The sequence below is a fragment of the Vicugna pacos genome, chromosome 10, assembly GCF_048564905.1.
Source record: "Vicugna pacos chromosome 10, VicPac4, whole genome shotgun sequence".
In the NCBI taxonomy this organism is placed as follows: domain Eukaryota; kingdom Metazoa; phylum Chordata; class Mammalia; order Artiodactyla; family Camelidae; genus Vicugna; species Vicugna pacos.
The window spans coordinates 45,463,757-45,477,225 of record NC_132996.1 but is presented as its reverse complement, the minus strand read 5'-3'; the positions used below and the strand labels follow the sequence as shown (position 1 = coordinate 45,477,225).

The 13,469-nt window shown below is 38.9% G+C and overlaps 1 protein-coding gene across 1 annotated transcript in view; it reads left to right on the top strand.

Annotated features, from left to right (window-relative positions):
• SLC5A12 (solute carrier family 5 member 12) overlaps positions 1–13,469 on the top strand; it is a 38,624-nt gene that overhangs the window by 6,780 nt on the left and 18,375 nt on the right. The window contains exons 4-8 of the mRNA XM_006198360.4: positions 503–570; positions 5,110–5,264; positions 5,383–5,523; positions 10,328–10,457; positions 11,426–11,514. Of these exons, the coding sequence (XP_006198422.1) occupies positions 503–570; positions 5,110–5,264; positions 5,383–5,523; positions 10,328–10,457; positions 11,426–11,514 (583 nt within the window). The remainder of the gene's footprint in view (positions 1–502; positions 571–5,109; positions 5,265–5,382; positions 5,524–10,327; positions 10,458–11,425; positions 11,515–13,469) is intronic.

Genomic DNA, 13,469 nt, shown 5'->3' with positions numbered 1-13,469 from the left:
TGAGTAAAAGGTGCTTGTAGTAATTATTTTAAGATGTATACTTGACCTTTTGGAAAGAACTGAATCCAAGAAAAAAAGGAAAGAAAAAACAAAGTGATAGAAATGTCATAATTATAATGTACACTATTAGAGGTCCTCAGTAGTCAATATAACTGTGCTATATTGAGAAATAGGTATCCGTGGTCAATGTTTAGGTGGTTTCAAAGTTCTCAGACTAACTTTGTTAAGAAAAAGAAGTAAAGAAACAATTGGTGCAAAGGTTGGAAGCCTCAGAATCTTAAGGGGAAGAATTTGGCTTTTGACATTATGGACTGCGTTGAGGTATAATAATGTAATAAAATCATCATTATCAGAGATGAGAAAATGTAATAAGAGAACTCGAAGTTGATTTCCATTTGCCCACACAGAACACAGACAAAACTATTGTGACTTTTCCCTCATAGAGCTGTTTTTTTAACTTTCCTTAGAGAAACTTCTTTCAATATTTTTTCTCCTTTCATAGTGACTGGGTTTGATCTCTGGGGCTCTGTGTTTGCGACAGGAATTGTCTGCACATTCTACTGCACCCTGGTATGTATCCAGCTGTGAAAAAGTACACAGCACTATTTCCTAATATGGGATAAGGGCAGGTTTCCAACAACAGGGCATCTAGTTACAGCAGAAGTTGCTATTCCAAAATTAAATAGAAATGTGCCGCTTATCTATCACAGCTTTCTGGGGCAGTTGCTGTTGTTTGTTTAAATTTTTTTTCAGTACCAAGCATTGGTAGAATTTGGGCTCTGGGCTCAGTGGAAAAGCCATGGCTAAGAGCAGATTTAATGATAGAAATACCTCCTTGCTCAGAGGATTGGTGGCCATATGCAACTGTGGATAAAAAAGTGTGCTCATTAATGCTCATTAACGGTGATTGTAAATATAGGTAGCATTTATACGTCACTGTCTACTGCCTGCGAAGTATAAACTGCCTGAATGAATACTCTAGGATGGCATGTATTTATAAACTTGTGGCTTCTATAGCTGGACTTGTCTCTTATTGATGGAAAAGCTTGGATTGCATTTACCATTTGGCTTTACACATGCTCAGTTTTAACCAAGAAATTTGGGTAGTATCGGTAATATATTTTTGTAATTGTTACAATCAGTTTAGTTTAACAAACGTTCATTGAGCACCTATCATTTGCCATGCTCTTCAGTAGGATTCTTTATTCTTCTAAGTCATTGGTACCATCTGTGGAGGCTGTAAGTAATCAATGAAGAATGTGGCAGTGGTTCTCAGATGATTGGATTCTCTTTCCTCCTTTATAGAGAAAAATACAGTAATTGATAAATTATCATATAGCAGACCATCCATGTATTTTGGCATTGTGTGCCTATCAACTACTCTTTTAACATGTATCATGATAATATACGATTTAAATAGGCTCATATCTCTCTTCCTCATACTTGCAAATCCCACCATTTCTTTGCACTGCAAAGTTTTATCTTATTTTTTTTCCATTCCATTCTCACTACCATAATTCTATCCCAGACACACATCTCCTACTTAAGTTAAAAATATACTCCTACTTCTTTCATGTCTGGTTATATGTGACAGATTAGTGGCTCTGAGCATCCTTCCATAGAAGGATAACTAGATGCATTGCTAGGGACACTGAAGGCAGACTTCCTAGCAACAGTGTTAGAAGCCAGAAACAGTGAATAATATCTTCAACGCACTGAAAGGAGACGATTGTCAACTGTAATTGTGCACTCAGCAAAACTGTCTTTAGGTTACTGACTGTCAAGAATGGAGAGAATTTACCACTTAAGTATCTTCCCCTAAGAAAAGCCTAGAGGAAATACTGTGTGAAGAAGGAAAATTGTCCAATTTTAGATAGAAGAAGTAATGATAAGAAAATAAAGTAGTAAACATTTAGTAAGGTTAATCAAATGATTTTTGGTGCTTAATGATAATTTTATAGTATAGTATAATTTATATAATATCTAATAATATAATTTATAATATTATAAATATAATAATTATTATTATAGGTAATTTTGGAGTTAAGAAAAAGAATAACTTTCATTTGGACAACAATAGCATGTAAATCAGGAAGAGAGTAATTTGATTTAGAGATTTTATAATCCTTGAATTGTTGGAGATTAAGACCTTTTTAAAATTTAGGCTCTAAATTAAAAATTCATGGCAACATTTCAAAGGGACTCATTTAAATAAAGCAGTCAAAGTAGAAAAAGGAAATTAAAACAAATCTCAACTGATTTAAGAAAAGAAAATCATTCAAAAAAAGAAAAGGAAAAAAAAAAGCATAGAAAAAGTAGAACAAACAGAAACCAAAAAGTAAAATAACAAGAAAAAACCAAGTCTGGATATTTTAATCATCACAATAAACTAAAATGAACTAAATTTACTACCTCAATTGATTTCAGTGCTTCCCTCCACCTTGCATGCCTCTGTCAGCTTAATCTTCTTAAAACATCCATTTTTTCATGCCACTTGACTGAATTAATTCTCTTTGCTTCGCATTGTTCACAGGATAAAGTGTAAGCTTCTTAGCTTAGTGCTGAAAATCTTGTCCTTTGTGAGTCAATCCACCCATTCAATCTCTTCTCATCACACCTCTGTTCCATCTCCCCTCTCTCTGGCCAGACTGTAGGCTTCAGTGTCTCACCAACATGGCGGCTTCTTTCTCTAACACTTTTGCTCATATGGCAGCCCTTTAGCACTCATAGTCCTGTGGATGTGTAGCATAGTTAAAATAACTAGTAGAAAAGATTAAAAAAAAAAAGAAGAAGAAGAAGAAGAAGTGATCCTTGCCGTCCAGGAGTTTGCAGTCCAGTGAGGTAGATACAGACTGATTAACTACCTAAGTGGCCCTCAAGGGACGATCAGGATCATAGATGAGTGGAGTGTGGGTGTGTGTATCTTGCTGTATGAAGCAGTAATATTGTCAGAGAAGTTTCCCTGAGAGCTATAATCTGCCTTTTGATGCACAGTTGATAAAGTGGTAATAAAGTGGTTTATGTTCTTGCCTTAGGTCTAGCTGAAGTTCAGGTTTATGCATATTTTTACATCCCCCAGGCCAAGTCACCTCTGAAAACTGACGTCTTTGACATTTGGTCTTCATATCACTAAAATCTGATGCTGTGATTTGGCTTTGGAAGGCTTAACATCTTTAAAGAAAATCAAAATAACACTATTTGGGAGGTGGGAGTAAGAGACTGAATATTCCTCAAATCAGAATTTGAACAGAATCTACTAGTACAGCGCATCCGGTAGGGGCTTCAATGTCTGTCTTTTAGTCGCATGCTGATTTTAATTACACAAGAAATGATGAGACAATCTCCATGTCTTCTTTCTTCTCAAGATAAAGATGAAGCCTGTCATCTTTTCATAGAAGTTCTTGACACTCTGGAGGAGGAACCAAGGATGATGATTCTATTTTTCAATGTTAAAAATATCATGTCCTTTCATTCACATGAAATGAATGCTTATCCATTTTCAAGGCACCTTTTAAATATATCACTTCATTTAATCTTCCCTAATTTGCTTATTCCACCTTCACCATGGTCGTAAGGGATTGGCCAGCAGCTTCGTTCTTTCCTCCTTTCTTCTTGCCCAAGTATTTTCACCTTGAATTGTACACTGGAATCACTGGGGAGCTTTCAGAAACACTTAGAACTGGGTCCCAGCCCAGACCTCAGTTTATTTAGACTTCCTCGGAAGGGAGATTAGACCCTGGTTCTTGGTTTATTTGTTTTCCAATTCCCCACGTGACTCTAAAGAGGGTGCAAGTTTCGCGACCACTGCACTAGTCTCTTGTCTAATCACTCTCTCCTGAGTCGTACTGTCAGATTCAACCTCCTGAAACTCTGGTTTGCTCGCCTCACTATTTGATCATCCTCTCACTCCTAAAACTCCTTTCTCCATGAACATCTGGAATCTATCATTCCTTTCTAGTACTCTTCTTTCTCAGTAAGCTACCATCTCGATGTCCCCAAATTTGTTCACTGTCACTAAATTTACAAAAGGGAATCTCATACTGTACAAGCCAGACCCAGGTGATTATCTTCAATTCCTTCTCTTCCTCATCCCCTATATTCTGTTACTCACAAGCTGTGTTGATTTTACCTCCCAAATATCTTTCAAATCCATCGACTTCTTTCCATCTCTATCCTACTTCTGACTGCTGTTATCTTGGACATGTATGGCGAAGAAAACTCTGAGCTGATTTCCTAACTCTTTTCCTTCAGTGGTCCTACAATCTGTTGTCCATACCACCATCACAGAAATTACTGTGAATCCAACAAAATCTCCCGTCATATAAATCTCCTTAATGCTCTTATTACTCTTGAGAAAGCATGTAAATGGCCTTGTAAAAATCTCTGTGTCCTGGCCTCTAGCAAGTTTAGCAGCTTCCCTTTGGGTATTCTATACATCCTGAAAGAATGCTAGAACATACATCCTTTCATTTCTTCAGGCTTACCTTCCTTCACACATGCTGCTCCCCTTTCCTGTTTGACCTCTGTATCTGGTCAGTTCCTACTCATTCTTCAGAATTCAGCTCAAATGCCACTTCCCTAAGACCAAGTCAGGACTCCCTGCTATATGCTCCCAGAGTAACCTGTCCTTCTCTATTGTACTTTCTTACAGTTTTAAGTAAATAGCTGTATTACTATGTAGTATCTGCTTCTTCCACTAGGGCATAAACTTTATGAAATTAAGGAAGGATCTGTCTCTTTCACTTACCATTTTATTCTCATGTTTAACATAGTACTTGGCACATAAAAGGTGCTCAGTGACCAGGAAAGAAAGAAAAAAAGAGAAAGAGAGAGAGAGGGAGAAAGAAAGAGAAAGAAAGAAAGAGAGAAAGAAAGAAAGAGAGAAAGAAAGAAAAAGAAAGAGAGAAAGAAAGGGAGAAAGAAAGAAAGAAAGAAAGAAAGAAAGAAAGAAAGAAAGAAAGAAAGAAAGAAAGCAAGCAAGCAAGCAGGAGGGAGGGAGAAAGAGGGAAGGAGGAAAAAAGAAAGACTGCTTTGGCAGAGAGGTTGTGCAGAAATGGAAGAGTTTCAGGTTTCGTTTTTAAGAACTCACACACATTCTCTCCATTTCAGGGAGGATTAAAAGCAGTGGTGTGGACCGATGCTTTTCAGATGGTTGTCATGGTTGTGGGCTTCTTAACAGTTCTCGTTCAAGGATCAATTCATGCTGGTGGATTACACAATGTATTAGAGCACTCTGCAAATGGATCTCGACTAAATATATTTGAGTACGTCAAGTGCTACTTTTTCATGTTTTACAAAGATTTAGCTGTATGACCTCATCACCTGAAATAACATTGGGGCATCAGAGGACCATATTTGTTCACTCACTGCTCTCTCTCGTAGCTTTGACGTAGATCCTCTCCGGCGGCACACTTTCTGGACCATCTCCGTGGGAGGAACTTTTACATGGCTTGGAATCTATGGAGTCAATCAGTCGACCATCCAGCGCTGCATCTCTTGCAAAACAGAAAAACATGCCAAGCTGTGAGTTGTTAATAAACATTTTAATGTTTTTCTCTGCCCTTCTTGGGGACTTACTATATGCTTCCTAATGTTTTGAATGTGTGTGTGTGTGTGTGTGTGTATAAAAGTGAGAAAGAAATAAAAAGATTCATTTAATCCTTTCAACAACTTTTTGAGGCAGGCATTACCATTCCCTTCTCCACGAGGAGGTGGCAGTGGTGGGGTTTGAACTTAACATCTTAACATCTTTCTGTCTTCCTCTGCTCGCCATCATTCACTGCCTTCATTTTCTGAGAAATTGTTCAGTTAGACTAGATACTGTGGGTGGCAGTGCAGAGATAAGGAGCCCATATTTCTTACTTACAGTTTCTATGATGAGATGGTTTTTATCACTATCTTCATTCAGCATGTGGTCTTTTATTATTTTGATGGATATATCATAAAAGTTTCCAAAGAGGAGTTAAAAGAAGAAAGCCCAAGATAGTGAAGCAAGTCATAACCGGGATTTGGCTGCTCCAACTCTCGCCAGGGCAGCCAGTCCCCAGTCAGGCCAGACCTGCTTACCCTGAAGGGCTCCACAGAGTCACAACTGGTTAAGCTTTTTTCAAACCATGGAAGTCATCCCACACTTTAGAACGGGGACCAAAGGAAGTTAAGCGCTTTTTTTTTTTTTTTTTGGCAAAACTGGCAGAAGTAAGCTAGAATTGCATTCCAAATGGGCATTTCATCGTTCGTAGCTGCTACCCAAGTTTCCAGCCTCCAGAGATTTGTCAGAATGCCTTTAACTTTTCTTAGAGTGAGAAACAGCCACTATGAATATTTCCCCAGTGGATCCTAAAATACTTTCAATGCACAGTTTCTTATTTAAACTGAATAAAAGATAAAATTGCCTGGACATGGTTCAACATTTTGTAACTGGAATCTCAAAAGGGAATGTATTACTTACCAAGTCTACACAGAAGGAAGAAGTGAAAGCATTCTTTATTACTCTATAAATTCCCTGGTAACATATTCTTATCCTATTACAATAAGTGACAGTAACAAACTCTGTACAAACATGACATCATTTTGTCACATAGTTGAATTATTAAAAATGTATTTAAGATCAAAAGTGATTTTAATCTTAAAATTCACTTAAAATTCTTTTAAAATTCTGCCTTAAAATAGAGTGGACTATATCTGTCAAGGGAAGTCTTTTGGTGAAATAAATAATAATTCTCTGTTAAAACCAGGCGTTTAAAAACCCGATATGCTTGTGTTATTACTTTTTTTTTCTTTTTTGAGAACTTGCCTAGTTTCTCTCTATTACCATAACAGTACTTAAAAGTTAGGAAATGTATCTTTTTATCATTTTTTTCCCACAAGGCCAATAACAATGCTCTGTGCTTATTAAATATTGATTACTTATTAAACAAATAATGCTTCCAGAATGTCATGCTTGTGTGTGTGAATGTAGAAGCACATAAATGAACATATATATATAAAATATGTGTGTGTATGTGTGTGTGTGTAAGAGTTTATATATGTGCACGCCTACATGTGTACTTGTGTTTGTGTATGTCTAAGTCTCATTTAGTAGATTGGTTTAAATGAAATACTCATTCATAGTAGTTTCTTGGAATTTGGAATTTGCTACATTAGTATTTGATGAGTATGAAAGCTGTCAGAGAAGGAAAGATGCTCATGAAGACAGGAATACATATATGTCATTCCCTGAGCACTTTGGATTGCCCCAAGTGCTGGCTCTACTCATCCCCATTCCCATGGAGGGACCAGAACTGTGATAGGAATTTAGAATAAGGAAAGCTGAAAAAAAAAACCATCTTTAGAAAAGACTTTTCTAAATCCAAGTTGATTTAGTGGAGACAATTCAGGAGAGAGAAATCAGTCCAAATGGTCAGTGCACTTGAAGTGTACACAGCTGGAGGGGAGATGGCTGTCATGGTATGGATATGGTGGAAGTTCCCATTTGTTGAGGGCACTACTGGGGCAGCTGGAGGACCCTCAGAGCCATCTGCCAACAGAAGTTTACCTAGGCTCTGCAGAAAGTGGATTAAATGCATTACATCTGCACAATTATCTGAGAGCCTGATGTAGTTAAAACATTCCATCAGGGTCTAGAAAAATCTCTGCAACATAGGTAAGTACAAGTAGGCACATAAAGCTCATACGGAATGCGGCCATGGATTAAAACCAGCACACATGCATTTAATCGCATGGTCAGAATGCTGATTACTCAACAAAGACACCTCCATCTGAAGCCAGGTCTTCCTTGCACCGGGGAATAGTGTCACTTATCAGGTCCTTTGAGATGTGCTCCCTGGAAGCTGACTTGGACTCTTGTTTCTGGACGTCAGTGTATGTTTCAGGTCTGCTGATGGTGAACGGTGCTGAGGGAAGGAGTGGCTGGTGCAGGTTACCAAGTGCTTTCCCATCAGCGTTCTCATCTCCCAGCCAAGACGAGCACGTCCACACCCAGTCACTTTTGTTCCCTTCCCATTGCCTTTGTTTATTTTCTTTATCTCTTTCATCATATCTAAAATCATCTTGTTTATTTATTTCATTGCAGTGACCATTACCATTACCTCTAATCCCAGAACACCATCTCCACCAGGGTGGGTTCGGTGTTGCTCACTGCTCTGAGCTCAGTACCTAGAAGAGCCTGCTCTATGGTGACGCCTAAGAAATATATTTTCTGAATGAATCAGTGAAGTGGCTTAAGTGGCAAATGGAAGAATTAGCCCTGAAGACAATTAAAGTCTATTCTAGTGAAAAATAAACTCACAATGCAGGGACTTAAACATTCTAATAGACAATTTTGCCATCGATTTCTTATTTCCCCTAGTTGACTGGTGAAATTTTAAAATTGTTCTAGATAATGTATGAAAATCCTCTATAAGGGGTGGGGAGCAGGGTATATATAGCTCAAGTGATACGGGGCGTGCTTAGCATGTACTAGGTCCTGGGTTCAATCCCCAGTACTTCCTCTAATAGATAGATAGATAGATAGATAGATAGATAGATAGATAGATAGACAAACAAAACTAGTTGCCACCCCTCCAAATAAATAAATAAATAAATAAATAAATAAATAAATAAATAAATAAATAAAATTTTTAAACATAGCATCCGTTGTATTTTTAAAAAAGGAAAAAAGAATATATCTATATACACACATAAATACATACATATGTGTATATATACATGTTTATATAAATCCTCTATATGACTGTATAACCTACATATATTTTTACAGAGAATAATTTATTCAATCCTCACATTAGTCCTATAATAAGAAGTAAGGCAGGTGTGTTACACTCTTCTTACTGATGATGTAACTGGCTCAGAATGTTAGTGACTTATCTGAAGTCCCACGGTTGTTGAAGGTATAGTCTTCTGATTCCAGATCCAATGCTCCTTTCAAAAAAGAAATGATGCAAAGACTACAAGCATACAGTAACGGATTTCTACCATTCATGTATTCATTCAGTCACTCATTACCAAAAACAGAATCATTTTATGCCTGCTATATGCCAGCACCATTGTGCGCTCTAGGGACACAGCCCTGTGTTTGAATAGTTTGTCTGAAAGGCAGAAGCAAGAGTACTTCTTATTCAGTTCACAGGTACTGATCCCTTCCTGTATCAATCGTCCTCTCCAAAGGCTATGTCTAAATCAAATCCCTCCAAACAAAAGCAAACAAACAACTAAAACTCAAGGATAGTAATTCCACAGATAGAATCCTTTCTTAATGTAAGTAGCATAAAATAAAAACCTCCAAATGGGTTATTAACATATTTGCTTCTTCAAAGAGTACTTTGATTTAAAGGTCTTCCCGAAGTCAGGTACACCCCGTACAGTAGGGGTTTGGGGGAACTTCGAAATGAATACGTGTCCTTACTTTTGAGTGTGGATGCATCAGAATCCCTTCAAATAATGACTGATTCCAAGGAAATGCCTCCTGTTGCTTTCCTGGCCGTTGGTACCTTGAAACTCTCTCCAGAACAAGATTGTTCTCTCAGAGAACCAGTGTGAGGCCAGCCAGCTTTCAAGCCTTCCCTGAGATTTAGAAAATATGTAATATTTTAATTTTCAAAGGACAAAAATAGATACAAAATAACCACAAGATACTATAAACGCACTCAAATCAAAATTAAATATATTTGTGTTGTAGAATCAAAAGAATTGCTCCAAAGAATATGGATAAAAATAACGTTAGGTTTTTCATACTTTCCATTGCCGTTTTGAAAACTGAACTTTAAATTTCATTCAAATTAATCTCCAAAGTGAGTACTTCCAAAATGTGTCTACTTCTACATTTATCTCATCATCCCTCTGGGGAAAAAAAAAAAGATGTTAAAATGTACATTGGCTTTTTGACAGTTTCATGAATTGATTGGGGGGAAATTACTTGAAGTTATGTAATAGGAGTGACTGATAACATGAAATTTCATCTAAGGAACTAGACCTACGCCACACGTTGAGGCTTTACAGAAAAACTCCCGATTTCAAAAGAAAATCTATCAAAACTCTACCTCATTCAAATTTCATACTCACTGTAAAAACATAGTGTTCCCAAACAAAAAAAAATATGCAAAAGGATAAAATGCAGTGATTTTCTATTGAAATATGACTAACTTACAATATTAAGTTAGTTTCAGGTGTACAGCATAGTGATTTGATATCAAAATGGAGTGATTCTTGAAGGTGGAAGTATTTTATAGCCAAAAGGCGCCCCAGATTTCACCCTGAGTCTTTGGTAGTGGTCTCGCCAGACTGTAATATGCCACAGGGGCTACCCATAGGTCTCTGTGTTCTCTTTTAGAGCCTTGTACTTCAACTTGCTGGGTCTTTGGATCATTCTGGTCTGTGCTGTCTTGTCTGGCTTGATCATGTACTCCCACTTCAGAGACTGTGACCCTTGGACTTCCGGCATCATCTCAGCACCAGACCAGGTACGCGCTCCCTCGGGGCCCGAGGGGACTGGCGGAGATGAGCGTGCTTCCGGCCGTCCCCGAGTCGTGTTAGGCCTTTCTGTTTTTCCCACATGGGCCTCTAGCTATTTCCCAAGCCCCAAACACTTGCTTTCTTTCCTCTCTTCTTGGGTGATATTTTCACATGTCAGTTTCCAATACTGGAGAGTGAACATGTGAAAGGAAGTTACCTTACCTTGCCCTTGAAGGCCAGGCCTGGAGCCAGGGCGGGGCTGGGGAGAGTGGAAGGTGGGCTTGAAGCCATAGCTTTGGTTGTCAGTGCCACCTTTCAACTCTTTTCTTCATATCCATCTCAAGCTTGGCTGACGATGCTTTCATCTCCAATTGAACAAAATGACCTGTTCATGTCTTCCCATTATAGCTTCAACGGTGTCAGTTCAATAGACTACATTCAACATGATTTTAAAACTCCACTTATGGAGGACGTGCTGAGGAGGAGCAATCATCCCCCTCTCTGCCTCCACATAGTCGTCTGTCCCACTGTGTCCTGTGGGGGCTCCTGTCCCACAAATGTGGCCACAGAGTGGAACCATAATACTTATATACCCTGAAGACCTGTTCTAAGTGTTTGCTTTTGGGGTTGAATTGCTAATATTAATGGTAAACCAGTGTGAAAACAGCCTACATTGCAAACATAAGAAAGAGTTTAAAGTTCCTGAACGTTCTAAAGTTCCTCCAACCCTTTTTCCTATTACGGCTGCTCCCTTCCTACCCCTCCCTCCCCTACACCCAGACCTCAGGGCCATGGACTTGGACTGAGTGTCACCTCATCTGCTAGCCTGTAACCACTGTAGTCCATGCAAACTCCTCTATTATTATTTTATTTTGTTTTTCTTTTTTCCCACCTCCTCTTGGTAAAAGCTACCTTCACGCATTTCAGACACTGCTGATGGGACCACTAATCCTACTTTGTTTTGCCTCCCCTTCAGTTGATGCCATACTTCGTCATGGAGATATTTGCCACAATGCCAGGACTCCCAGGACTTTTTGTGGCTTGTGCCTTCAGTGGAACTCTGAGGTTAGTGGACTGACAACACTCTGCCGTGATAATGATGATGGTGACAGTGGTGATGGCAAAGCAACCAAGATGACAAGGGTCACAGTGAGTCACCACCAGTATGACTGAGTACCCACTGTGTCAGCTGCCCTGCTGAATGTGTTGTGTGTATTTGCTCATGAGTTGTCACACAATATGTGAGACTGAAACTACTCAAATTGCCATCAGTTTATAGAAAAGGAAACTGAGATTTAGCCAGGTAGATAACTTACCTGTTGAGAGGCAGTAAACCTCAGAGGCACTAGACCTCTCTTTATTTTCTCGATCTTGCCTGATGCCAACCGTTCCCACGATTTTGCATCGCCTCTGCACGTGGCAGTTCACTCTGCTGGCTTTCTCATTCAGCTGCAGTATATTCTTGCAGATCTATCCTTTGCAACCCACTCTCTCCAGCTTCAATAACACACTCAAGCAGCTAACAGTATCCATCTTCAAAATGTACACATTATTCTAAATACAAAATTATTCACACATTTATTCTGACAAATACCTTAGAAGGTTTACATTACGCCAGGCACAGTTGGTGACAGCGGGGCTACTGCAGAGAACAAAACTGACATATGCATTGACCTTACACAGAGTTTGCATTCTGGTAGACATGGAAGACGGACAGTATATAACTAAACAAACAAAAAACCAAGGTTCTGTTTGATAATAGCAAATAGTATAATGGAAATGACAGAGTGATATCCTAGAGACAGGGAAGGTGTGGAAGTCCTGTCTTTAATGGGGTGTTAGGGAGCTCCTCTTTGAGTACATGACATCTGTGTTGAGAGCTAAAAGATGAGCAGACGTCTGCTCTGTGGGGAGCGCAGGCAGAAGCTTTTACAGGCCACGCGGAGAGCAAATACCAAAGCCTGGAGGAGATCACCCGTGTGGAATAATTCAGGATCAGGGAGAAGCTGGAGGATAAGGAACCAGGAGGAGAGTAGACAGGGAGGAGCTTGGAGAGGAGAGCAGGCATTGGATCATAAAGAGACTTCACGAAGTGGTAAAGAGTTTGCGTTTCATCTTAAGTAAGAAGGCATTAGAAGGTTTGCAGTGAGTGATGTGATACAGTTGGAGACTCAGGCTTCCATGTGGAGGGAAGGGACTCTGACAAAAGCCAGCGTGGTGAAAGCAGGTGACTATTTAGGAGGCCTTTGCCTTAGCCCAGGTGAGACAGGATAGTGACTTGGAGAATGGTGAGGGCAACAGTGTTGAGAGCAAGGGACTGAAACATTAAAATGGTATCATTACTTTCTTTTAAGGCAGACCCTCTGCCTTTATGAATCAAAGGTTCCTCTGGTAGGAAAAGCTTTATTTTCCCTTCCTGGAGCTCAATTGCAAAGTATCAATTATAGGATTTCTCAAAGGTTAATTTTAAGATAGTAAAATGATTAGGGTCAAAATTTAAACAATTCCCCAGGATAAAAGTAGGAACTTTATATCTGATTTCTCAGATTCCTGGTCTCACTGCACAGTGTTAACCACTGTTAATAATTTCTTGTCAATAAACCCGAACGTTTCTTTGCATAGGTGAACATATAAACCTTTAAGTGTACAAAACAGAGATCACGTTGCATATATACTGCTATTTCTTTAAGTTGATATAATTTAGAAATCTTTCCATATCAGTAGGTCTACCCTATTCTTTTTTTGATCTACTGTGATACTATAGGACCTGCTTCCTGGTTCATACATGGCCATCTTCATGTTGCATCCTCTATGGTGGAAGGGCTGAGGGAGTGCTCTGGGGTCTCTTTTATAAAGTCACTAATTCCATTCATGGAGGCTCTACCATTGGGACCTGATCAGGTCCTCAAAGCCCCTCCTCCAAATACCATCACATTGAGGATTGGGCTTCAAGACATGAGTTTGCAGGGGGACATAAGCATTCAGTTCAGAGCATATTACAATGTGTATCTTTGTAAAAT